This window comes from Tinamus guttatus, unplaced genomic scaffold (assembly GCF_059628265.1).
Source record: "Tinamus guttatus ecotype Peru unplaced genomic scaffold, ASM5962826v1 Tinamus_guttatus_pri_ptg000172l, whole genome shotgun sequence".
Taxonomy (NCBI): Eukaryota; Metazoa; Chordata; class Aves; order Tinamiformes; family Tinamidae; genus Tinamus; species Tinamus guttatus.
In genome coordinates this window covers 4,935,994-4,963,055 of record NW_028288706.1, presented here as the reverse complement: position 1 = coordinate 4,963,055, position 27,062 = coordinate 4,935,994, and the positions used below count along the sequence as shown (strand labels likewise).

At 47.2% G+C, this 27,062-nt stretch overlaps 1 protein-coding gene across 2 annotated transcripts in view; it reads left to right on the top strand.

The window, feature by feature from the left end:
* Positions 1-27,062, top strand: part of AXIN1 (axin 1) — a 77,061-nt gene that overhangs the window by 16,545 nt on the left and 33,454 nt on the right. For both annotated transcript variants that reach the window (XM_088523119.1, XM_088523118.1), the window contains exon 3: positions 22,922-23,062. In XM_088523119.1, coding sequence (XP_088379245.1) covers positions 22,922-23,062 — 141 coding nt within the window. The remainder of the gene's footprint in view (positions 1-22,921; positions 23,063-27,062) is intronic.

The following is a 27,062-nucleotide window of genomic DNA, read 5'->3' as shown; positions in this document are numbered from 1 at the left end:
GAGGGGCGCAGCCGTGCGGGGCTTGGCACGGGACAAGCGCGTAAGGGGCAGGGAGGTGATGGGGAAGCAAAAAGCCCCCTTGTTCTCCGCTAATGCCCTGGTGGAAGCAGTGCCCAGGGGGCCGTTTTAGGAACAGCTCTACTCCCCTTCTTGCAGGTTTCCAGAACACGATTTTTCTTTGGTTTTCTTGTGCATGTATTTGTTCCTTAAGTGCAGTCTGCAGGTTTAAAAATCCTTCTCCTTGTGTCTCTCGAGCATGAGTTCAAAGCAGGAGCCGCAGGAGGGACCCGCAGCAGGATGTGGGCAGTTCTGCAGTGGGAAAGCAGCGGTGCGGGCTTCGTGAGGAGCAGCAGCACAAGAAAATCCCCGGTCCCCCCTCGCGCACTTCCCGAAGCGCTCGCTGCGCAGACGTGGGCTCGTTGAGTTTTCCTGGCGTTCGGGCGCCCTCAGCGCGCGGTGCCGAGCAGGTCTCGGGGAAAGCAGTGAGTCAGCTCGCCCAACAGTGACTCTATTGATAGCTCTGAGGAGCCGCCTTGGGCTGTCTAGTCACTGTTGGGGCTGGGCCCGAGCCGGGGGCTCCGCCGGGCAGGCCCCAGCACCTCCCGCCAGCCTCCGCACATCAAACGCCGTGAGTCAAGCCGCCCAAAAGCATGATAGGGCCCAAATTAATTAAAGCTATTGGGGAGGAGGAGAGAAAAAAGCATCAAGAAACTGTTTTTCGGTGTGAGGAGGCAAGCGTGCTGCGGCGCGCGGGGTCCCTGCCAGCCTCTGTGTTGGGGCAAGTTCATTTTTCATGCAGCTCGGGCTGCTCCGCTGGAAACTCTGCCCTGCCCTGCTGTGGGGGACCTGCCAAACCTCTCTGGTCTCGATATGCTCTCATTTCTTACCTTGTCTTTTGGGGAAACAGAACTGGAAAATAAACAGTTGGCAAGCACGCCTGCTCCTGCGTATCCTGCCTGCTGGTTATTTTTCAGTTAAAATTACATGCGATACAGAAAACATTCTAAAAGGCATTTTAAATTAATTTAATTTTTGTGTCCTATTAATCAGGTGTCTCCTCTATGAGCTAGTCAGTGGTAGAGGGAGCTGCTTTTCAATCCCTGGCATGATTTTTTGTTCACGTTAGAAGAGTGTTGGTGGCATAGCCGGTCCCCGGCTCTGATGTCTCCTGCCTGGGACTTCTTTGCCACCTCCCAGCTTTTCCTATCTCCTTTTGCCACAGCATGACTTGCCCTCCAGAGCGAGGGGGAACCACATACTCAAAACCCATGGCTTTCAATACAGCATCTTGCCTAGGACCCAAGCCTTGAAAATACTGGGAATGAAGGGCCGTGTCTGCCTAATGCAGGAACTCCTTGTGCAGCAGTGATGCCCTGGCACTAGGGATGCGTTTCTGGGAGTTGGTGCTGGCCCTCGGGCAAGAGAGGGTTACAACGAGCACCGCTGGCCTGGACCTTCCCTCTGCTCTGTTCAACGCACGAGCCACACACTTTGATACTCCGGGCCATTCCGCCCCGGGCTTTCTCCAGGTGCTTTGGAAACACGCGGCATTCGCCTCCCATCTCACCCAGCACAAGCAGCCAGCCAATTTTCGGCATAACGCACAATCTCAACTATTTTATTGCTTAATTTAGGCCATAAAGTCCCTTTGATGTGTTGTGTAATGCAATGTTCATTCTGAAAAAGTGGGTGGAGTAGCTTTATGGTATTATAAAAATAAATAAAATGCCTGGCAGGATTTTGAAACCACATGGTCATTCCTCTTCTATCCACAGATAAGTTGATTGTTGAGAGAGAAATCTTGCTTAATATCTAACTTTGGGTGATTTATTTCCCCAGAGCCCTTTTATCTCTAGTATGTATTGGGTTATCTGTGACTTCTAATCTTGATTGTTTTAAGTGTGATCAAAGAAACCCAGAGAATGCACTTTATTTTCCCACTGTATGAATAGAATGCTGTTTGTACAGTGCATTACATCACCTGTTCCTGCTGCTCCTGAATTGTGCACCAAATGTTTGTGGTATAAATAGAATACATAATAGACTTGCAGGGGGTGATGAAATTTGTTCCACTTGCTGAGTAAAACAGCGTTAGCTAAATGAATACTTTCTTCACACCCAACTCTACCTCCGCGCGCAGCAGCTCGGGCTGGGAATGTTTGAAATAACTTGCCCGTGTGCAGCATTTAGGTGGAATTAGGCAGCGCGGGGGAACTGTTCGGAGAACCTCGCAGGAGATCCCAGGCCGGCGGGGAGATTCTTGTCACTGAAATTGCTGGCATTCTTTCCAGGCGATGCAAAGAGGGATTTTGGGGCCTTCTGTGGTGATAGTAGCAGCGTTGGTGCAAATAGGCTGAGGGGAGGCGAGGCAGGTTGTGCAGAGAGAGGTGGCGGCGTGTGAAATACCCGTGTTTGAGGCCGTTCCAGCGCAGGGCACGGGCTCTGCCTCCCGCCCGGGGCACCCTGGGCTGCCGACCCCAAGGGCCGTGTGGCCGCGGGACAAGCGCCGCCTTGGAGCAGCTTTTAACTATCCCCTGTTAACTGACGAGGTGAAAGGGGGGCTGGGCAGCGTCACTGCCTTTGCTTGGGGCTGTTCGTGTGAAATCCCGCACGTGTGGAGGGAGTCTGTTCAGGAAAGGACAGAAATAACCAGTTATCAGTGGGAGAGTTTGATTTTGTCCCAAATGGCAGCTCGGTCTGCGGCCTTTCAGCTCTGGCCCCTAGCAGAGGCCTAGAAAATCCTTTTAGAGATGAGCCTGCAAGTAGCGCTTCTCTCTGCTGCTCGGGCCTAAAAATCCTGAATTTGGGCAAGTTGAGATTGTTTTTTCTGGCGTGTTAGTAACCATTCCACTATGTAAGCTCAGCATTTTGTGGAGGACAGTTGTCTTTCTCTGCCTTTCTCTCAAATTATCCCACTCATTACCATATTTCGTATGAAAGCTTGCTTTCCGGCCTTGCCAAGCTGTATGTGTTGGTCTAATAATAATAATTACAAAGGAAAAAAAGTTCTCTTTACTGACCTTGTCTTGACACACCTACAGGCCCTCATGAAAGTAATCCCACCCTGGGTAAATAGCTCACATTTTTATTCAGAGGAGAACTGCCGTGCACGGAAGGGTCAGGTGAAATCATTTGGGAGATAAGTAACTGCGTTATCTTAAGCAATTAGCCTTTAGTGTTCATTTAAATTTTCTAATTGCTTTGGAAAACCTTGTTGAGCAGCGCGTGGTCACCCTCAGGAATGCCAAAGTTGCAAGGAAATGGCTGAAAGCCACCCCGAGCACGGTGTCAACAGGGAGGCCAGGTGCCACCATGGTCACGGGGAAGCCAAAGGCTGGTTCCTGGTGTGCTGTCCCACCAGGATGAGCTCGGGGCCACTGTCTGTCCCGTCCACCTCAGGCAGTAGAAATTTGGGCATTTAAAGGTTTTCTTTTTTTTTTTTTCCATCTTGCATTAAACTGTCTTAATTCTCTGCACCTTTAGGGTCTCCAGGCTGTGGCAGCAGAAGCGAAGGAGGGAAGTGGGGGAAGAGCTGGAGCTTGGAGACGTCTCTTAGCCTGCTTTCACCGCACGCAGGCGGCCTCGTTAGGCCCTGTATTAACAGGGGTTGGTAAATCGGAGTTTTCTCTGTGGTGCTGCTCTCGTCTCTGTGCGCTACTGGGAGCTCTGTCAGAGTAGGAGGAGCCCCTCTGGGGTGTGTTTGTGGGGAATGAGAGGAAAAGGAGTTTGTCTCTCTCAAGGCAGTGCAGTGCCAGCATGAGGTGGAATAAGTCTCTAGGGGGTCCCCACGGGGCGCCAGGCAGTGGGAACAACCGCGTGGTTAGCTGGTGTTGTCCTCTTGCTGCTGGGTGAAGCTGGCATGAGGCAGCCTCTCTGGAGCCTGGCGTGCAGCATCTGCTTGCCCTGAGGACGTATTGCAAAGGTTGCCTTAGCCAAAACGTCTTCCAGATGTTGAGGAAGAAAATCTGCGTTAGTGAAGTTGTATCTTCAGATCCAGGAGTCCAGTTCGCCTCAGTGGGTTGGTTGGCAGACAGCCCAGCTCCGTCAAACTCATGTGGTGGTTTCAGTGCTGGTCCATGTGTCCAGCCCACCAAACTGAACTGGACTCTTCCTGGATTTAAATCTGTGTGGTGCTCCTTCAAAATAGAAATGCTGTGTTTCCATTTGTTCCAATACTATTTGCACCCCCTCCAAGCTGTCTTATGTGGAAGTATTTCACAGGTTGCTAAAGCAGCTAGCGGGGTGAATTACAGCTGAGGTAATTTGTGTTTGTGGGCCTGGCCCTGGGCTGCCTGGGCAGAATTTGCAGGGCTGGCAGCTAGGAAGAGCAAAGTCTGATCTGGGATAAGATAGGAATCCTTGGACAAAGAGAAAGCCAGAAATGCCACCTTATCACTTGTAACCGTATCCTGTGGCAGACCTCTGATTTCAGCCATTTACAGAACGTAGACCATTCCTTGTGTGATGTTTGAAATAGCATCAGCCCTGCTCATTTGCCCTGTTGTTTTGCAAAGCGTTAAAATCGGTCTAGATGTAAAACAGGGCCAGGGCACCTCCCGATCCTCGAGACTCTGCAAGGAGGAGGTGCAAAACGCAGTGTGCCCTTTTCTGGGCTTACTGATGTCCTGCTCTTTTACTGCCTTCTCTCCTGCTCTGGGCAAACGGAGCAGCATAAATACAGCTCCTCGCCCCTGCTGCAGTGAAGCAGAGAGGAAGGCTGAGCAGGCGGCTTCTGAAGCAGGGGGGAAGCGGCCTCCCTTGGTGGAGGCTGCCTCGCTGAGCCCCGTCCCCGGCCGGCCCGTCGTGGCAGGCTGCCCCGAGCAGCAGTTTCCACTTTTCCTCTTTGGTGTCTATTGTTTTGTTGTTTGGGGAACTGGAATCCGCGCTGGCGTTTGACGTGTGGTTAGCGTTGGGTTCTGATGCAACAACGTGTCCTCGCGGAGAGGTGGATCTGAATCCGGGCACATCTCCTGAGCGGCCGGAGGGCCCCCGCTCCCGCCAGTCTCCGGAGCAATGGAGCAGCAGGCGTGTAGCCGTGAGAGAGCATCCGATAGGGGTTAAATAGAGCTGCAGAGCGCCGGCTTGGGCTGTCAGGCAGAGTCACTCGATCACAAGGAGGTTTCCAAAGAAGGGGAGGCTGGCAGAGTGCTGGCGTTTTCGATTTAGTCCTTTAACGAGCAGCATCAGGAATATGTTACGTTCTCAATTGCTGTGATTTTAATCTGACGTGTTAATAACGTGAGGCCCTTCAGATGAAAATACATTTCCAAGTTGCTTTAAGTGTTTGCTAGCGTAGCGAGTTGAGGACACATGTGCAACGAGGAGCGGGGCGATTAGCTGCTATTGTTCTCTTAATTCAACCCACCCCGTTTGGGCCACGCTGCCTGCACGGCTTTGTGTTTGCTAATAAAATCATGCCCCGTTCCCCACAGCACATGTTCGGCCTGTCCCAGCTAGTCAGCGGCAGTAAGACCTTGCTGGGGGGGTGTATCTTCTCCGTGGTGGCTTCCTCAGAGCCCCCTGCGCTGGCCTGGCCTCGGCACGCTTGGGGACACAGCGACCGCTTTGAGGACCGTTGTCATCCTGTGTTTCCAACGTTGCGTGAGCCGAGGAGAGCTCGCGCCAGCCCGGCGGTCTCCTCAGGCAGCCCATAGACGAAGGGATGAGGAGCAGCTCGCGGCCCTGCCTGGCGGCCCCGAAGGGGCTGCTCCTGGCAGAGCTGCTCCGGGAAGCCCATCCGAGCTGGGGAGGCGGAATCAGTATGCAGGGCTGCTGCTCCCCGTCCTTGGCACATTGTGTTTTAAGGGCCGTAGGATGGAGGGGATTAGGCCAAGTTCTTCAGGGGAGGGGAAGAGCCAGCAGGGGATGGCTGGTCATTTTTGTTCCTTTTGTGGCACAAACAATCTCTCTCTTACTTCTCATAGGGGCTCATGAGCCTTTGTAATGTTTATTAGGCTGAAAGATTTGGAGACCTCTGGTCTAGATAGCTCTCCAACTGAGAAGGGAATTTAGGTACTTATGACAGTGTAGCCAAAGACATTACAATAAATATTTGGGAGATTTTTGTGTTCGGCATTTGTCAAGAATGGTTTAACAGAATGAAATCTTCAGTGGAAAAGCTGGAAGTCCAGCTGAAATGACAAAGATGTGCCTGGGTTGGCGTTGGCACATCTTCCCCACTTCAGGGATTAGAAAGAATTGTGTAATAGCAGGGTAATGATCTGCAGAATTGGCTCATTTAAACTTCAGCTGCTTTTGTTTAGGAGATGGACTTAGCATGTGAAACTGGGTCAGAATCTTCTCTTGCTTTAGAAGGAAAAGTCACACACGTTTCAAACTTCTGTTTGACCAGATTTCTGTCTTGTCCCTGTTCAGCCAGCCCTGCTTGGCTGCTTTTCAGCCAGGTGGAGGAGGTTGGACTGTTCGTAGCTGTCGTACGAGAAAGTGGTATTAATCAGGATCAAAAAAAATGTTGAAGGATCAAAAGGACGGCCAACACATTCTCCATGAGTAAATGCATTATTAAGTAGTCAAGACAGTGACAGACAAGGGATCTGTTGGATTTCCAGACTAGTGTGACCCTTCCCTCAAACCAAGTAGCTCTACTTATCACCTCCCCATTGGCTCAGTGACCCCAGTCCTCTTCAGGGCTGATGAAGATGTCTCCTGTCTAAGTCAAGCTGTTGACTAGACACCATTCAGGGCCTATGTTCACTACTCACTGGATCTTTATGGCATTTTCATTGAAGTTCAAGGCCAGAGCACAGTCATGTCATAAAGTTGCCTTGAACTACTGGGGAGACAACTGTTGCTTGGCAGGTGTCTTCCTCAGCGGTGTCATTTGTCCTGAACAATGGAACTAGAGCATCCATGAGGAGTGTCCTGAGGGACAACAGCACGAGGTTCACCTGACAGGTTTTCCATGCCTGGGACTCCATCTCCCATAGACCTGTGGTGACTGTGTGTCTCCTCTTTCACAGCAAGGAATAGCATCCTGTTATTCTCTCTATTCCTCCCTCCCACTCCCACCAATCTTACATAAGCAAAAGTGCTTTCCAAAGGCTACTCTGCTCCCAATCCCACATCTGGTATTTTTCTTTCTCATGTGTTTTCTGTTAGCTAGTCTTCACTCGGTCTTCAAGAGCTTAAGTAATAGTTCCTCCTGACCAGCAAAAGTCCACAGAACTAAGTGTGTTCCTCTTGGTTCTTGGTGTTCTTCTGCACCAATCTCATCCAAGATTGGCACAGATGAAAGAATCCACTGTTTTATAGGAGTAAAGAAGTGGGGCTTAGACACCTTATGAAGACACTGCGTCCTTTTGGCTGCCGACTGCGTTTGCAAAAGTAAAGGAAGATGTTTATCACTGGTCCTAGGGACTGCTGCTCATTGATGTGAGGCCTCCTGAACTCCTTGGATTGGTCTCAGTCAAGGAAATCTGCATCTATTGCTTTGTCCCAACCTGTTCCCTAACTTTTCCCAGCGAATAAACCCTGAGGGTTATTAGCAAGGTTAGTGTCAGGAAATGACTGCTTGGAAAAGGCCTCCTTCTTGTTACTGTAGAAACAGCCCAATTAATTACTCTGATTGCTCATCTGGACTAAGGTAGGCTTCCAGTGCTGGGACAGGGAGCAACTGCAAAGCTGAGAATCTGGAGGTCAGAACTTCTCGTGGGAGGGTCCGTCCCAGCAGGCAGGCAGCCCATGGTGGCGGTGAAGCAATCCCACATGTGGAGCCTCTCCATAGGCAGCCCTGGTGGAATTCCTGAGTTCATTTATTGTTTGCTGAAAGCTGCACAGCAAACGCTTGTCTCCAAAAAATGTATAGACATCTGCTTAAGACAATAGTCTTAAACTGAGGAGATGATGGCATTGAGCAGTTGCTGCAATAGCGCTTAGTCGCATTGTTTGCAAGGAAAACAATCTCTATATTTGCTCCTTTACTCAAGGAATTAATTTTACGTTGTTCTGTGGCTATATACGTAGCTCCGAATGATCAGTCCTAAGAACCCATTGCAATCCTGCAGAATCCTGGAGCATCCCCTGGATGTGATGAGGACCTGGCAGCACAAGGTGGGACACAGAGCCCTTCCATCGGGTCGTGTCGTGCGAGAGCTTCTCACATCTGCTTATGCAAAGGTGCAGGCTCAGGCTTTGATGTTGTGGGCTCCTGCGTGTTTTGACTAATTCAGCCACATTTTTCGCACACAGGTTTTCACACACAGGTTTTCACACACAGGTTGGGGACGGGTCCTTTCATCAACTTGGTGATCAGAGTGTGTGCCAAGGATATTATGACTCATGTTACAGACTCACTTGTAGTTTTGAAAGAGGGGAGTTAGTCTTCAAATATCACTCACTCACTTTATAGGCGGAGCTGCGCCAGTTGCTGTAGTCACGCTTGCCTAACATTTCCCATTATATAAAACTTTGTTCAAGCTGCTCATATCTTTATCAGACTATGTTGTTCAGTATTCTTCTCCACTGAGCTTCTGCCTAGGGCTGAATTCTTTTGGCAAATTCTAGCAAAAACAGAGGGGGAGGAAATTACATTGTTTTGCTCATGTCAGAGTCTCACAATTGACTTTTCATTGATAACCTTCCAACTTTCATACTTTGAAGCAGGCATGTATCATTTGGCAAGCAGGTTGCTGGGGGTGGGAGGGGTGCTGCTAATGTGAACCTACCTTTTGCTGTCCATGTGAAAATTTACCCAAGTTTGGCTAATTTTCTAAGCTTCTGAAAATTGCTCAAGCTCTCGGGTAGGTGGTTGGAAGTTGGCAGCCAGCATCTCTAAATGCTCTTTGGTCCAAAGAGGCCCTTGGCCAAGACCTCAGGGACTGAACACTGCAATTCCCCTTGTTGCTGCCCCTGGTTCTGGAGATGCTCATCTACCACTAGGTGAGCCAGAACTCTTCACTAATCCTCTGGAAAAGCCGTTCAGCAAAAACAGCTTTTTGAGCAAGGGAAAGGGAAGAGATGAGCAGAGCAAGATCTTCCTGCAGCCAGCTGCTGATCTGGGGAACCAGCAAGGGATGAGGCTGTTGAGAGTGTGGCAAGTGGAAAGGGGCATTCGGATGCTCTTGGCAGGGCTCAGATGCTGGAGCTAAAGCTACCAGTTCAGCCTAATTCAGCCCCATTATGCAGAAGAAAAATCCTGTTTACGTGGTCTGCTGTATCTGCATGTCTGTCGCTTTGTCTGCACCCTCTCCTACAAAAAGGTAACCCACTGGCTAGTTTCTGCCAGTTTGATGACAGAGTAAAAAGCTGTTTTGTGCCAATGAATGGCAAGTTAGAGGAGAGCAGTCCGGTTCCCCACTGAGGGGAGAGGCTGTCACCAACCTTAACTGCGCTGCTTGAACCCATGGGGCTCCCCAGCAGAGCACCTTGGAAATTGGTCGCCCCTTATTAAGCACGCAGGGGTCCAGATGTGATGTGTGGTGCTATTGCATAGAATACCACTTTTTTTTTTCTAGTCTTGCAACTGCTTTTTGATGTGAGTAACTCTACATTTTTTTTCTTTAGGATTCTTTGTTAGCGCAGTGCATGGGATGGCTGGTGACGGGGGAACTAGCAAAGATGAGGTAGGAAAGGTGTACAGGGCACCTGCGCTGTTTCTTGCATGGTTAAAAAACCTTGCAGTGAGAGAGGAAGGAGAACACAAGCAGAAAATTGCAGGTGCTTCCATCTCTGCCAGAGAGGAGAAAAGATAGAGGGTATTTAGCCCAGAGTATTCCAAATTTTGCATCCAAATTTGAGAAAATCTTGATTATTTCAACATTGCAGTTGGCTTCTTATATGTAAGAGAATAACAGCATTTCCTTCCTCCAGAGTAAGATCATAAATAAATGATTCACTTAAGAAAAGTACCATAAAAAAAAAGATTTCCAGCCAAGTGAATAGTGCTGTATTCAGCATAAGGTAAGGGTGATGTGGGCAAGATAAAGTGCAAAGAGGGAGAAAAGACAAATGCCAACCTGTTCGTCCTTTGCCCTGCGCAGGCAAAGTTCAGCAGCGGGGGCGCAGGCTGAGTAACAGATAGCATGGTATAGGTGTATGATATAGAGAGGGGAATAAGGCCTTTTATTTTCCCCAAAACTGTAACTTTTTTTTTTTTTCCTTTTATGCTAAGGAGAAAGTACTTAAATATATACATACATATATATATAACCCCTTTGGGCTCTGTAGTCCTGCATGTGCAGTGTGGCACACATGCATTTTGTAGCAGATGGGGTATTGGTGTTGTGCAAGTGGGCTCCAGATACAGGCTGGAATTGGATCTTTTTCTCCTGTTGAGGCGTCTATAAGATCTTTTTTCCACGTAGATTTTCTGCTGGTTCTTGACGCAGCCTTGCCGCCGCCTTCCCGTTTTCCCTAATTATCACAGTGTCTTTGGGGCCTCTTTCTCCTGTTGAATTTGGTTGAATGACAGCAATTAGCTTGTGCTCCGAAATTTTGAGGGAGTAAAAAGAGATCAACGGAGGCACACAAAGCTCCATCACCTAGCCTTGTGTCTTTAAAAAGTGAGGTAAGAAATTCAGCTGGCTTTTGTCTGAAGGTGGCTAATTTATTTAGCACAAGAAGCACACTGCTTGCATTGTCACTTATTTTTCTTAAACGGAACCATCAACTGTTTTTTGGTGCTAAAGATACATAGGAATGGAATGAGAATTCAAGCAGCTCTTTCGCAGTGCATTAAATGCACGTGGTACTTCATATATATCCTGACAATAATGTATACCAGATGAAAAGATACTGTGGAATTTGTGTAATGAAGGTAAAAGCTCATATATCTGCCTGTTCTAATGGGTAAGAACCAAAACAGAAAAATCCTATAAGGCAAAAATAAAAACAAACCCCAGCGTAGTTATTAAAATTACGTTTTCCTTGCTGTAAAGCACACCAAGAAATAACAAGCCCAAGACTTCCTCAGTCCATGAGCTCTTCAGGGAACCCAGTAATGGGACAGATTGCGTACGACCCTCCCAACAGCTTCCCTACGTGTCTCACACTCACGTGGAAGGAATTTTGTCTCCTCTCTGGCCTGTGGTTTAGCTTGACCTTCTGGTCTTGCAGTGTCCCAGGCACTACCTTGCTGGCTGCTGTGCAGCTCATGTGTGGGCAGCGCTTTTATTCCCCCTCTTTGGCTTTCTCTATACTTTTTACTTATTTTGCTTGTCATATTTTACTTTTTAATGCATTTAAATGATGTGGATGCCCCATGCACTGTGGTCTGTGCAGTGCCTGCCTCTGGAGATGCCGTCAAGCGGGATGTGCCTGCCCAGCAGCCTTCTAGCTACGTTCGGGGCCTGTGCAGCAAATAAGGATTCCTAGTGCGCGCGGGCAGGCTGGTCGCAGGTCCCGATAGGCTGCAGATCTCGATCCTTGTCGTTGTAGAATCCTTTGCTCTTGATTTGCTGGTCAGCCAATGAATTTAGATCCCTACTTGTAGGCGAGCAACTGCAAGAAATTGGAAACTGGATCCACTGGTTTCGTTGGTACATCCGACTTTGTGGCATCTCAGTGCAGGGATGCTTTGGCTTCCAGAGATGCAGGGTTAGGTGACTGTTCCACAACTAGTGCTGTGAATAAAGGTTTCACTCCGCACTATGTAAAGAAAAGTTACTCTAGTCCTTATTTAGAAGGAAATCTATCTGCAACATCTTCAGTTGATTGACCTCCCTCAATATGCCTTTTTTTCTGAGGGGCAACAGCAAGTTATTTGATGTTAATATCTGCTAAACTCTTAAAAATACATTTCTAGAAAAGGAAAGATCTTTCTAACTGAGTCTATCTCTGTTAGATGCAATTTCTTTGTTGTTCATTCCTTCTGGTTATTCTTACTATAGTTCTTCTGGGGACTCGTCGTTGCTGTCAACCTCTAATGGGCCTTGCAAAAAGGACAGTGTAACTGAACGCACCTTGATCCCCCAACCACTGCATTATATTCACTGCAGCACTTCCAGTTCATGAAAATTACGGGCTCCCAATAGAGCCCGGAAAGCTGAGTTACCATTTATGTGCTTGCTGCAATGCTGAAGTTTCTTCAGAATTGAGCAGTGAATGACAGAAGAAGTTCCAAAGTGTTCTGCAGCTTACCAGGATATTGTTTTTGATCCAACATACTGTTTTTTAACAGGATTCAACAAGTGTCCTGTATGAAGTACCCTTCGAGGACCCCATTTGGAGCTTGTGAGACTCCAGAGAATTACTGCAGAAGCTCTAGTTCATGGAGATAGACATTCAAGAGCCACTTATCTGCTATGGTTGCAGATAGCTGATGCTTACGAACTCCCTATTCATTATAAAGTACTTCTGCTTCTGCAGGGGGACCTTGTTTCTTGCTCCATTTTGCTCTTCTGTTCTCTAGATACAATTGAATTTAAATATGGCTTTGCAGGAACTTTTTAATGGGAAGAATTGAAACATCTTTGTGAAGGTCCCTTTGGTCTGTTGAGTTGTTTTTTTCATGTACTGCCAAAATCTGATCCCATTTCTTGACCTTTAATACACACTGAGAGGGAAGATTAGGATGTTTGTAATCAGCTGAATCTTCTCTCTGGGAGAGCTATTAAATTCTGACACTCAGCTTTGTCTGTGCCAGGCTTACCAGCCCTCTGTGTTCCTGGTTTTCTTATCAGCTGGGGTCAGCGTTTGGTCGCCTCAAAGGTTCGTGTTCAATTGGGGTAATTTCTTGGTTTCTCTCTGTAGAAATTAAGATACCAGTGAGTGACTGTGCTTTGAGACACCCCATTTTATAGGCTTTGGTGTGGCAGACCTTACTCAGTGAAATAAGGCCTTTTTGGGTGCTTGTTTATTGCTAGGAGTTTCTCAGCAATTCCAGCTGCCTTTTCATTAGCAGATCGTAGCCACAGCTTTTTGGGAACAAAGCTGGGTTGTTTTGAAGGACGAGTTCGGTGTCTCGTAGATGTCTAAAATATTACCTCAACCATCTACTTCCACCACCCAAATTTGTAATTTCATGAAAATAGCAGGTTTGTTGGTAATAAATTGATAATGACTCCTTGACACTTGAATAGTCTCTGCCCCTCCCTTATACTTCTGAGCTGTCCCTGCCCCTCTGTTCTTGAACACTTGCATAGCACAGATCAGGTCCTTGAACGTCTCAGCTAAAGCGGGTATGAGTGTGTAGGTAGGGGAGGAAAGGGACTGAAGTCATTGGCCAAGGCTGGATGCCTTGTTCCCATCCGAAGCTCATTCTCATCCTGCCTGCCCTGGTCTAAGTTACTAAACTGGTGGAGAAATCTGCTCATATATATATTTTTTCTCTAAGCCCTTTCTTGTCGAGCAGGATTTTGGCAAAGCCTAGTTTAGGCACTGGAGAATCCCCAATTAAGCGGCTTCCACCAGGCCTCCTCAGATCTTTCTCTGGAAGGAGCAGGGCAGAGGAAATACTTTCCATTTCAGAGAAGCACGGACAAACAATGTTACTTCAGACAGTGGAAAAAAAAGCAGCAGACAGAATTATAGTACTGAATTCTGCTCGCCAAAAGCATGCGCTCGTCTTTATTCAATAATTCCTGGAACACAGTGTTCTTATTGTGTTGCTCTTGCTTTCTGTCGGGCCCCGGGTCGGCCTTGCGCTCCCGGCTCCTTCCTCGCCTGGCCCGAGAGCCCAGGGAGGCCGTGGCCCCGCCGAAACGCTCACGATTCCCTACGTTACAGCAGCACCGAGCGCTTCGCGGACCCTCTCGCTCGCGTGACGTTAGGTGAATGTTGCCTTCTTAAAAGCCTGGATCCCGTTAGAAAGGTTCCCGCTGCCTGGAAAACAAAGTACTTGCTTGCCTGGTTTAGTCATTAAGTAAATTTGTGGTTTGGTTGAGACAAAAAATAATGAAGAAAAGCTGTGGAAATCCCAGGATTAATTTGATAGTTTGCAGGCAGCGGTGTTGTCGAGTGGAGCTGCTGCCGTCTGTAGGTTGCGAGCAGACCCGCGTACAAACCTGGGCTTCCCTTGGCCCTCGGGGCGGCCATTTGGGAGTCCCTTGTTTCACGAAGGCCCTTCTAGGCCTTGCTGAGGTGCCGGACCTGGCAGGGGGATGCTCCGGGGTGGAAGCCGTGCCGGGTGGGTGTCCTGGAGCCTGCCCAAGGCTGAAGGTCTGGGAGGTGTTTTCCACTGTCCTGTCTTGGCTCCTGTTTTGGTTCATCCACCAAAATGCCTAGTAAACATTTTTAAGCATAAATTTCACCTGGCAAAGCTACTTAGTGAAGGAGAGATGTCTCACCTATCCATCTGTCACTGAATTTTCCTCACCTCTTGGTTAAAACTAGGGAAAAGGAGCCCATGCCACATTATCAGCTTTCTGTGCTCGTGTTGGCTCGAGTCAACGTCTTCTGGCACCTTCGGTGGGGATGCTCAGCCCTATGCCCTGGGCAGCTACGATACATGCATGAGATTGCTGGAAATCCTCTTTTTAGTGACTTCTTAAATTGCTACCAATGCCCTTTTGGAGGGTTGATGGAGCCCGGCTGCCCCAAGGCAGTCAGACTCCACCAAATCATGTCACTTGATTTTCATGATGGGGCAGATTAAATTAATGCAGGTAAGCAACTGTCCTGCTAACTTTACAGAAAACTTCCTTTTCGAATGTCAGCCTTTCATAATGCACTAGGATTTGTATTAATGGTTTCACAGAGGCCCGTTCTTTAGAAAAGCTATGGGATGGTGTAAGTTTGGACTCACATGTTGAAATGAGCCTAAGCAGATACCCATTACTGCTAGAAAGATACAGAACAAAAATTTCTGCTGCTTTTGCTTATTCCAGGAAGATGATTTAAGCTGTCCTGGTAACTGATGTGCAGAACGTGTGTTGCCCAAAATTTGGCTTTCATTTCAATTCATTTCTTGTGTATTGAATTATTCAGTAAATGAGATTTCTGGTGTGATTCTAGGGAAACTGTGCATAGTTTTTAGGAAGGACGTGACTTTTTATTTTGTGGCAACAAAACTGTTTTTTTGCAGTTTGACTTAAAAATATAATTGACTTGAAAATTCTGCTGGGGTGAGCAAGGCTGCACAGCCTTGCCTCTGTCAAAAGGAAGGCGTTGGGGCGCTTATTTGTAGAAGCATGGTCAGATGAAATCCCAAGCGACTTATTCTCCATTTTCCACAGATCTCCATAGTTGCTTCCTGGCGTGTGGAAGCCTTTCTTATGAAAGCTTCATTGGTGACATGTCAATATATCCCAAGTATTTAGTCCAGTGAGACTTTATTTGCTTGGCAGGGTTGGACAGTGAGTGCCCTGATGTCAGTGATGCTATCTGGTTGTGTAGCTATGCCATAGTGTGGGGCTATCCTGTCTGAAGACTGGATTCAAGGAGCAATGATCAAGCGGAAGATTCCTCCAAGTGGAGAATTGTTGGAAGAGTCTGAGCTATTCCAGATTTTCTTTCCTGTATTGGAGCTTCCTGCATAAATGCTCACAAAATCTAGGTCATTTTCTCCTTTCTCACCTGCTGTCACCTAACTTACTGGTGTCAATGGATGCCTCGTCTGTAACCTTAGTCCCCAGAAGCAGTATGTCCTTAGGAAATGCATAGGAGTTAAAAATTGGAAAATCAGATTGGTAGAACCTGTATTTAGTTTTTATAACTGTATTTTAATGCTTAGCAATAATTACTGAAGCTCCCCATAGAATAATCTCAGCATATACCTAAAATGGAATTGAATGCCTGAGACTATGTGAGGATATGAGCCCTTATCTGTACTTTTAGTTAAGTTTTTATTTATTTCAATTCTTCCTCCAGTGTGGGAGGATGAATAAGCACGGGAAAAAAAAAAGAGATTTGCAAAGGCGAGGAGTGCTAAAGAGTGTCTTTTTTTTTTTCCTTCAGCCTTTAAAAGCCAGACTATAATCATAAATTCCCTGATAGCTGGAGCATGCAGAAGTCATCTTTAAGCCTACAAGTGACAAGCTGCTGTTGCTTTTCAAACTTTAGATTTCATTTTTTGTAAGACGCAACTTTGATCTGGTTTCTTTGTAATGCTCTGCACAGCGCTCGGGCTGCTGCGCTCCGACTGCAAGCTCCAAGTTAACTTTCTTGGAGAGAGCCATCTGGAGACCTCAAAGAACAGATTAACTTGTCCAGAATTGATGTGATCTTTGAAGAAGCTGCCCCGGCCTAGAACACATGTCATTAGCTTGACATTGACCGTGATAAAGTCGAAATGCACAGCAGTGTCTGACTGCCTGGAGTAATTGGGAAGAGTTTTAAGCGGAGCAACCCTGAGGATTTGCAATCAAATTAGGAACTAAATCCCAATTGTAACCTCCTGACGCGACTCTTTGAGTCTTCAGCGCAGGTTAGATGCAGGCCAGGAGTAAAGCTTTTAGCTTTGCTTCTTTGTAGACACTTCTTTCTTAGCTCCAAAACACAGCAGTGGTGATGACTGGAGAGAGCTGTGAACGCTCTGGATATTCCTAATTCTTGTGTACTCAGCTCAGTGCAACCTTTGCTGGATGTTGATGATGCCATGGGCCAGAAACAGAACTTTTCTGATCGCTTGATAGATTAAGGTAATCGTTTTAACTCGGACATCCCTGTAGGTATTATTCTAATCTGTTCTTTAAAGGTGACCCTGTCACTTGGACGTTGTTGTCAGCTAGTTGATGGCATGCGCTATTTCCGTATGCTTAGGGGATTTGCTGCACATCGCACATCATAAGCTAACGTGTGTGCCTTGCAGTTGGCCTGCCTGGCTGTGATAATGAAACGTGGTATTGCGTGAAGGATGTGGCAGTTACCCACTTGTTGGGAGGTGTAAATATAGCAAGTAAGAGAGCTCTGTTTGAATGTGTCTTGCCAACCAGAGGCTCAGCCAGCTATCGCTTTGAAAGTCTTGGGAGCGGGAGGCAATGTAATTTGTTCAATGGAAAATTAATTTTTTTTCACACTGAATAAATGGGAGATGTGGGAGATGCTAGAGTAATTAGAGGCAAGGCTCTCAGAATGAGATTGCAGCCTCCCACTCACAAAGGCAAAATGAACAGAGAAACCAAAATAAGTGTGGTGCTTCTGCTGGTTTTCTCCTGCAAATGGAGTTCTGGGCAGAGTAATCACTTTTAAAAATACAGAACTTAAAAAGCTTAAACTTAAGTTGTCAGAAGTTGGTGTGAAAAAACAGGATGGGAACACGCAGGATCCCCAGCTGGATCTCACTGAATTGCTGCTCTTCACTGTTGTGTCGTCTCTGGCCTCGGCTTTAGGGACCGCTCACCTGGACCTCAGCGCACCCAAACAGGAGGGTGGGAATCACATCCTGCCATGATGCAGGATCCCTCAGCGAGGGATCTCTGAGCAGCAGGACCTGCCGTGAGCTTCTCGTTTGCTGTGATGAGAATTTAGGGTGTCCTTGCCCAGGGCCCACCTCTCCTACTGCTCAGAGCTCTCCAAGGCAGCTCGTGAGACGTGGGTGTCCCTCAGCTGCCTTGTGGCCCAGGCTGCCTGGAAAATGAAATTTCCTTTCTGTTGAAAAGAATCCTCTCCCAAATAACTAAAAGTTCAGAGTATGTCACAAGAGGAAATACTCTGAAAGTAATATTAAAGGTGAATCTAAGTAGAAGGCTTTGGCTTTTTGTCGTTGTCAACTTTATGAACCATTATCTCACGGATTTATTGATCCGGTTTCTCAGAATAGCTCCGTCCTTGATCACACAGGAATTTGTTGGTGCCTGGCCATGGTGCGGGGAGGAGATTGGAGATGCACTTCCCTGCACCAGGCAGGTGAGGGATCCTGGCAGGAGGATCCCCGTGATTGCCAGCCTGCTGGTTCCCGTCACAGTCACCATGGGCAATTATCTGAGTCAACATTTTATTCCAGGAAATTGTTCTGTCGTAAAACTTCAGCTCCAAAAGCCAGAGAACAGGGCAGCCGTGGAACAAATTCATCCGATCAGCTTCCCTGTTAGAGTGGGAGCCGCTACAGCAGCGCTGGAACTGCCAGCAGGTTGGGAGGACCATATTTCACTGGCCTGTGGTCAGAACATTGTGCGGTTTGTTCTCTGCAGTGACAGTTTAAATTCTACAGAATTTAAGTGCTTAGAGTTCATTTATCTCCCTGGAAGATTCCTGATTGCTTTAAGCGTTTATTTCCATATTTGCTTAGAAATATCGTTGAAGAAGGTAGGGAGCTCCCTGAGGGTTGGCGTTGCAGGCTGGAGCGGTGGAGTCTTTTGTGCAGTGTGGATGGCGACGGTGACATCCTCTCCCATGTAGCCCTGCCTTTCTGCTCTGAGCCCAGAGTAGCCTGTCCTGCAGAAATTTGGCATTTTGCATCTTTGGTTTAAAATCAGAGTAGCCATCAGTGTGGAACTGTGTGAGGGAGATGGGCGATGCGGGACATGCTTTGGGGACAAGTGCAGTGTGATGGGAGCTGTGGGCTCCTCTTCTCTCATCTGTTGAAGCTCCAGAACCTGAGGGTCCCAACTTCGTACATGCCATTCCGGGTCTAAGGAGTGGAAAATTAATGGGCATATTGGGAAAATTAATCGTATGGGCATAGAATATAGTGAAGAATGTGCAAAAGAAGCACTGAGGAGGTAGAAGGAAGCCCTAAGGAGACATTTCCCCATTTCCCACAAGTTTTGGCCCTTGTCAGTACTATCAGCCTCCACAGTGATCAATGGAGGGCTTTATCCACCGTAAAGGCAGCCGGTCAGGCTGACTTAGGTCACTCTGATCTTTATGACGCTTGTTCCATATGTGGTTGTTTTGAGTGCGGAGCAGCTGAGAGCCGCAGAGGAGAAATGCAGCCTGCTTTTTGCGCTGTGTCCGTGTGAAATGTTCCGTGCTCGTTTCAAAACCCTTCACCGCACTAGGGGCATAAAGGAAATTCCGGAAGTCTGGAGGCGTTTGTGTGAAGTCTTGCTTTAAATGCTCACCTTTCCTTGCACTGACCTCATCCCCGCGCAGAGCTTGCGATGGGAGGTTTTCGGCTGACATTTCACATCTCCCTGAGTGTTTTTGTATCCCTTTTACAGCAGCCTCCCCTCCCAGATCAGAAGTGACCGTTTTTTTTCGCCAGACTCCATGTTCCTTTAATGTTTTCTTACTAATAGATGTTGAAAGCGTTCTTCAGAGGCACGGCACAAAACATTCAAATAGTGATATGAGCCAGCTGAACAGAGTTGTCAGGGAGAGGGAACATTAAGAGAAAGATTGAATACAGATGGATTCCTCAAAAGTAATGTAACCTGTTATGATTGCTTTGAAATCCTATACCCTTTCCATGTACTTATGCTTACCAAAAGTTTACATTTGCATTGATATATTAGAGGCAGAGCTAAAATGTAAGTAATCCCTGTTGTATACATGCTTTAAGTGTGTAATTTTAGCTAAATACAACAGTTGTGACCAAAGTCTTTCCTGTATTCTCGAGGGCAAGTTCGCAGCCATGTGCGGGTCACTAGGGGAGTTCCTGCATTTCGGATGCTCTGGAAGGGAGGGGAGCCATGCGGCACCCATCTGGGCAGCGTTACCCGCTGAATTCCTTTCACCATCTCGGATTTGTACCCAGTGAACTCTTAAAATGCTCTGCAGTGCTGGTGTGCAGAATGAACTGTTTTGTTTTTTTCTTCTGGAGCACAACCATGTGTGTCTCAGCTCTGCTTTGGGTGGTTTTCCTTGTGAAACACAGGGACATGACTCTGATCCGCCCCCGGGACTGCTGTTGTGCACGCGTGCATCTCATCTGCTGCCCCAGGGGCTTTCAAGCTGGGTGAGAAAGAAGGGAGGGAATGGGAAGCTGCAAGATCTGACAAGCAAAGGGAGCCGCCCATTACCTGGTCACTTAAGTCTTCAGCGCCCAGGGTTGGGAACAGCCGTGATGAAGTTTCGGAGCTCAGAGGGTGGCAGAATGGAGAATCACCTCCGGGAGCTCCCCCATAGCAGCTCCCTCCATAGCAGCTCCATCCTCCCTTGATGCCTCTTGCTTCGCCTCGGCAGGAGCCGTTCCGACGCTGCGGAGCCCCTGGAAGGGGAGGGGGACGCAGCCACCTCAGCAACGTGTCCGAGGAAGCACGTGCGCTTCAGGCTAGCAGTTAATGTCCTCTCGGCACCCAGGCTGAGCCTCTCGTGGCCATGTGGCTACCTGGGGGCATCTCCCTCCGCCAGGAGCTGCTGGCGGGGACTTGGGAGCATCCGTGGTGCCTGGGAAGCGCCGGAGCCTTGGGCTTTGCTTCCACAAGGCTTTTAAGGCCGTGGGGCTGCAAGGTCCGGCCGCAGGCCCAGACTCCACGGCCTGGACCGTGCATTCCCAGCACGGAACATCTGCTCTGCTGGGGTGGACGGAGAGAGGACAGGGCTGACCCACACGTGGCAGTGGCAATGACGTGTAATTTTCCACCGCGTGGGTGCTCCTCAAAAGCTCCAGAAAGCGGGAGCAGCAGAGACTGGTTCCCATGCAGTGTGCAGTGAATGCAGCCTCCAATCTTGCCATTCACAAAAAGGGAAGGTAACAGAAGATTATAATGATTAAAAATCCCACAAGCACAGTGTGTAGGAAGTGCTGCCATAGCAGCAGGCTAAGTCTGCAGAGATCGGAGGTGCTTCCTTCTCTTCTGCATGGTCAGCTGATAATAATGAGAAATCGATGAGTCTGTGCATTTCCTTCTCTATATTGTAGTCATCTGCTATGCTTTGTTAATACCCTGCTAGAATAACCCACTCTACTTCCAGAGAGGCCTGGCAAAAGGTCCACCAGACACTGGTGCTACATTTTAATTGGGTTATCCAAAAAGCATCCTGTCTTTGCCCGCAGGGAAGGCCTGACCTATCCATCATTCACACCTCAATTTAAGAGGTTATATCTGCCTCCATCGTGCAACTGTCATATCAAATTTGACAGGAGGGTTACACTGCACAGCTCTCCTTTAATATTCAGAACTGACCATTATGCAAGGGAAGAAGTGGAGAATGGGGTGGTGGCAAGATTTTGACTTATTATACCTTGCTTTTTAGGGCAAACATGTTCAAATTATTTCCAGCCTTGAATATTTGCCCTAGAAATCTGTTCTGAAAACTAACGGACTACAGAAATGAGGAGGCTCCATTACACGCTTAAAGTGACAGTCAGAAAGTTTGTGTGCCAGAAAATGTCCATGGTGAGAGTTTTTCACAGGTCAATACTGTATCACACCAGACAGTGGAGAATCTTCCCAGGACCCCCTTTGCTTATGACAGTGAAAAGCTTCAGGTGACTCAGCCTTGGGTGCTCTTTACACCATCCCTGTTATATGCTGCGCTAGTGAAGAGGAATATCTTGGTGGTTTTGCTGTTTTGGGGCGAGTGAAATATTGCTTTTCTCTGTCACAGTAAGAGAGTGGTTGTTTCTTAGTGACCCCCTAATAAACCTAAAGCAATGTGATTTTTCACGGTGACCTGTGAGCATGCTGACTTCTCTTTACCATCCATGTAGTACAAGGAAAAGAGTATGTTGTGGTTTCTACAAGCATCAGGGCATGGGGAGTAGGAGCTACACAGGCAGTTTATGAGCTGCTGGCTATAGCCTTCCTTATTTCAGTTTTAAAATACGTTGCTAAACCTCATCCTTGGGCAGCTGGTCCCATTTCATTGACAGATTCTATGAACCTCTACCTTAAATGGGCTGCCTGTTGTTTCCAGCTCATGTAGTGGCCGCTGCGAGGTGACTGGCAGGTATTGCCAGTGGACAGTTATCTTGTGTTCATACTCTGTGCTCTCTATATATGTATCTGTTAAATATATATCCATGCTGAAGCTGCTAGCTTTTCACTTTACTAGTATAATGCCTCCTCTTCATCTCCAGGCCTTCTATCTGCAAGTTTCTCTTGCATTTCTTCCCGTCCCGTCAAAGCACAACCCCCTCAGGACAGGGACTGTGTTTTAGGCAGGGCTTTGACCAGTGCAGCAGAGCTGGAGCAGGGCGAGGAGCGCGAGCCGCGTGCCGTGTCCTCCCCGGCTGCCTGCTTGCCCTGCTGGGTGCCAATTGCTGCCTTGCTAAATCCAAGATGATGCTGGTGAGCTGCGTGATCTGAGTTAAAACAGGGTTCTGGTTTTCAGAGCCGCTAACAGATCTTGGAAAACACATCAACTTGTTGACTTTACAGTGTCTTGCAAGCTTGGATGGCTGCTTTTAATTTCCTCTGCGCTGCCCTTCGTGCAGGGGGTAGTCAAGGAGCACGTGGGTTTGAATGATGCTGTTCTACTGTGCCAGCGTGGCCCTTTCAGCTTGTTCATCTCTCTGGCAAATTACAAAATGACTTGTACTAACAGTAAGATGTAGGTGGCTGAGAAGGGCCTAAGGAGGAGGCATGTTGGCAGCAGTCCCTTTTCCAAGCTGGGGGTAGTGCCAGCATATTAAGAAGCTACTTGCGCACTCGCTTCACGAGCTTCTTCACTCTTCTGTGCAAGAAGCTTCTTCCCAAGTTAACTCATGCAGGTGCCCTCTCTTCCTGTTTTCTCTAAAAGAAGGTTGGCCTGCTTGTTACTTACTCAGATAGCTTGCCTGCTTTCAGATAAGTGGTTGTGTGTGAAGTAACCTCTGTAGATCCATGGGCAGATTGTCATTGGGAAAAAATGTGCAATTAGACAGTTCTTGCTGATGGAATTTGCAAGTGTTTGATGTACCCAAGTGTGACATTTAAGGTCTGCTTTAGCTTCTTGGCTGTAAGTAACAACCATTTCTTCCTTCAACTCCTGTGCTTGGCAAACACATTGGAGTGGGGTAAAAAGGGATAAAAAAGCAAGTCTAGAATCTTCATTACTTCATGAATCCCCTTTTGCTTCCAGTTATGAGTAAAACTATTCACTTAATATGAACATAGTCATAGAACATAGTTCTTCTGCCCAGTGATGCAGAGAACCCAGTGGCAGTAGGGTCAAGGTTGTGTCCTTTTAATTTGACTCTGTTTTGTTTTTCTTGAAGGCATGGGTCATGGAGAGAGCCTGTTAACCCTTACTATGTCAACACGGGATACGCCCTGGCACCAGCCACCAGTGCCAATGACAGCGAGCAGCAGAGCATGTCCAGTGATGCAGATACCATGTCACTGACAGACAGCAGCGTGTAAGTAAATTCAGTCTGATATAACAACAAATGGGATGTAATGTGTTTGTTTTTCAGTAGTGGTGTGGGTTTTGTGTTTGTTTGGGGGAGACATTGACAGAGATGGTGTTGTGGAGAATATCCAATAGTCCAAGGTCACGGTCATGCTAGTGTTCTCAGCAGAATTGATTTGTCATTATGAAGACTGCCCTGACTTGCCATCTTGGGAACATTTGCAATGTCAAATGCTTTGAGTGGGCTAAAATAAATGATGCTTGGCAGGAGTTCCTGCAGTGGTTCTTGCCAGGTGCAAATGGATGTGAGCTCTCTTTGGGTTCCTCCCATGAGGATGAATCAGATGGCAGTCCAGTGAAGACTTGTACCGTTGCTGTTTTCTCTGTCTTTTATCTTTCCAAATTCCCACTTCCCCGCGAAGAATCAAGTGTTTGGGCGGTTGATTACCGAATAAAGGCCGCAGGAAGCCTTCCAGTAAGCGCTTTGCTGGACTGCAGCTCAGGAAACGTCTCAGACTTCTTATCCAACGCTAGGGTAGAACTCATCTGCAGTTTTACCTCTGCACTCAATTATTCTCATTTCGTATAATGAATCACAGGATTAAGTTCAGTTAGGACAGTACCTAAGACTGAGGAAACCTGGGTTCACCTCCAGGTCCCTCACAGTAGCATTGCAGCATGCCTTAGTTTTTCAGTGGCTTGGGCCTCTCCAAAATTACCTTTTCCTTCAAAGTGCTGTAACGGGGAATGTTACACAAGGAAATGCCAGATTCTTTCTCTTGATTTGTGCAATAAAAAGCTAAGTAGACGAAAAGATGCTTTGAAGACAGAAGATAATCTGGCTAAGCCTCTGTAGCTGCTCTGTAGGATGCCCACGAAGGTGTACTCAAAAAGAGAAGAACATCTGGCCGCTGGAAGCTGTTCATCCAGAGCTCGCAGAGGGTCCTGTGGCTTGGTGTCACTTCCGTGAGCGTGTGCCAGCGTGGGCCGTGCTGGGGGAGCCCTCTGCAGTGTGGATGTTCTGGAGACGGCGGGTATCATCTTGGAGGTGGCGTGGAATGTTTCAAATGGTAATTCCAGTCCAGGATGTGCTGCCTCTTGGCTTATTATCACAAATTTGGAGACTACCTGGGCCCCTCAGGGCTGGAGGGGATGGCAAAGACTAGTGCATTGTCATTTATTCCCAGTCAGTTCATCTCTTCAAATGTTTTCCTCTGAGTTCCTGCATAACTGGAACAATTATCCCTGGCCTTAAAGGATTCAGAACTGTTCAGCAGCAGGGGAATCTCCACATCATGCTTAGGCCTTTACCTGAGATCTGCTGCAGCCTCCTCCCTCTGCCACCATTACAGCAAATACCTTGTGTCATGGCCCAGTGGAAGCTGTAAAACAAGCCACTGTGACCATCTTTTGAGCCCTGAAGAAGCTAAAATACACAAGAAAGTTAGTTCCAGTCTTCCTTTCTGTGGTGCATTAAGCTCTTTCCAAACTGCTGGAGTTGCAGAGGATCCCTTCCCCTTCCATGGACGTGGATTGCTCTCACACCTGGCAGACGTTGCACGAGATGTCATCGTTCCTGACCGCTGTCACAGCGCGACAGGGGAGCTGGAGTCTCAGGCTGTTTTTACTCTGCATCTGCTGTGAAGGGCTGCTTCCCCAATAGAGTTTTACCAGTAGCAGTAAGCTTGCAAATTCCAGCCTATGGAGCCTCCCAGCAATGTGGTTCCTGGGAAATATGATGTTTCAGAATTTACCAGGTCACCCTGAAGCTGTTTCAATACCGAATGAGAGTTCAAGGCATTCTTCTCCAAGTGAGGACCTCTTATCTGGCAAAGCCATCCTTCTGTGTCATGTGTGGAAACTCCCCCTTGGGAATTTTCTGTAACCCTGAAATCTCAAATGTTAATTTAAAAAGAGCATCCAAATTCTGAGCTTTCTACAAATGTAAAACCTTGTGCTGCAGCAGAAGCTTTGAAGGTGTAGAGGTCTTTCAACTCATCCTAGGCAGTGACAGCTTCTGATGTGCCCATTCATTTGGTTTGTGGCTGTTCTTTCTTGACAGATATGTGGTGAACATGAGCAGAATTGCACTAACTTAGGGAAGCTAAGGACATGTTTTTCTGTAAGTTTCTACAACTTTCTATCTAATTATCAGACTGCTCAGTGAGGAAAAGATACAACTTCTGCAGTTGTCCACTCTGCATGGAAGTACCTTTGATTCACAGCTACTGTTGCGGCATAACAGTAACTTTCAGAGCTTGGAACAGCACAAAACTTCAGGAAATTCAGTGGTGGTTTGTCCGAGGAACTGGAGTCTCTGTGTCTACCACTGCCCACCTTGTGGGCTCACTGGAAGGTGTTCCCAGAATGAATCCAGTTGGATCTAATTTTAAGGTTAGCCTTGCTTCTGGCGGGTAGGGCCTGCCTAAAGACCCCTGGAGGTCTCTTCTAACCTACGTTATTCGCTAATTCTTTGAGACTACTATGGCCTTTCCTTGCAGAACTAGACCTTCTGGGGAGCAATAAGAGGTTGTCATTCACTACCAGGCAGATACAAAAAAACTCATAAAAATTCCAGGTCATCTCTGCCTAGGTCGTCTGTATTGTGTTACCCATTTGCAAAGCTCCAGTGGTGCAGAGACGGGGGACAATATATTTGCCATACGCTGCATGAGAAAACATTCGTTTCCATGAGGAAATTACCACGTTTTTGAAATCTATACCAGAAATACCTAAAAATCCTGATACTTTCATCTCTTGGGAGCTTGGAAGTTAGCAGAAGAGATTCATCACAGAGCTGGAATTTGCAGGGTAAAGTCATTCATCTGTGCACCACTAACAGGAATTGTCTTTGCAGGGCTCTCTGTGCCTTTCTGCTGATTCTTAGGATGACACAGAGATTTTGCCTGATGGCCTTTCTAAAGATACTATTTGACATTCCCCCCCTTCAACAATTTCCTATACGTAACAACACACACTGTGGGTTAGATACCAGCCTGCTGCTTGCATGTATGAGCGTCAATGAAATAGAGCTCCTAGGTAAGTCCAGGATATTCTTCTGCTGAAGAGGAAGCTACCTGTAATTAATAATTAACTCAGTTGAGATTCCCCATATTTCCAGTTTAACAAAGTCTTAGTCCAGAAATAATAAATAAATAAATAAATAAATGATATCTAGTCACTTTTGCTTGTAGATGAAATTGGTGAATCTCTCCCTCCAGCTATGAATGTTGCCTTCACTGAAACATGAGCCTGTCTTCCTAAGGGAGATCTGCCTGGAATAACTCACTAATTTCTATCACAGTCTGTGCCCTAGACATAGGCTGCCAGGCCAGGGGCCAAAGGTGGAAATACTTTTCTGCATCTAGAGCAGTCAAGTCGATAGGAGCTCTGCAGTCCTTCACCCAAACTTGGCCCTGTCAGGGTCCATTCTGACATACCTGGAGAACAGGAAAAGTTGGGCAGCACTGGAGTTAACTCCTTTGAGACAGGGTATCTTCTGCCTTTGCTGAGATGCTTCTGAATGTCAGGCAGAGCTTTTTGCTTCCCTGGGTTATTTTCCTCTTGCTTTTTGCTGCCAGACTGGGCTCAAGCTGCAGTTGTTTCTCAATATGATCAGTGACTGAGCAGTTCTGTTTCATGTCTGGTCACCACTGCACTTTTATACAACTGGCACCTCCAAATCTTTTTTTCTTTTTCTATTTACCACCCTCATGACAGAGCCATGAATCTTGCCCACAAGACAGCTTCCTTAAAGATGGTCTGCAGTGGAAGAAAAATGGGTTATGGGATTTTGTTATTGTTGTTGCATCTCTGTGATGAAAAAAAGATTTAGGGGAAAATATTCTGTTTGCTCTGCTTTTTAGTAGTGCAAATGCAAAGTGTTTTTCTGTAGAGCAGAAACCCTTTGATTCTTCAAGCAAAAGATGACAGGTTTACAGAATTAGGGGACCATTTTATTAAGAGCAATGCTGTAAACACAAAGTCCTCCAAGAGGCTCGTTTAGA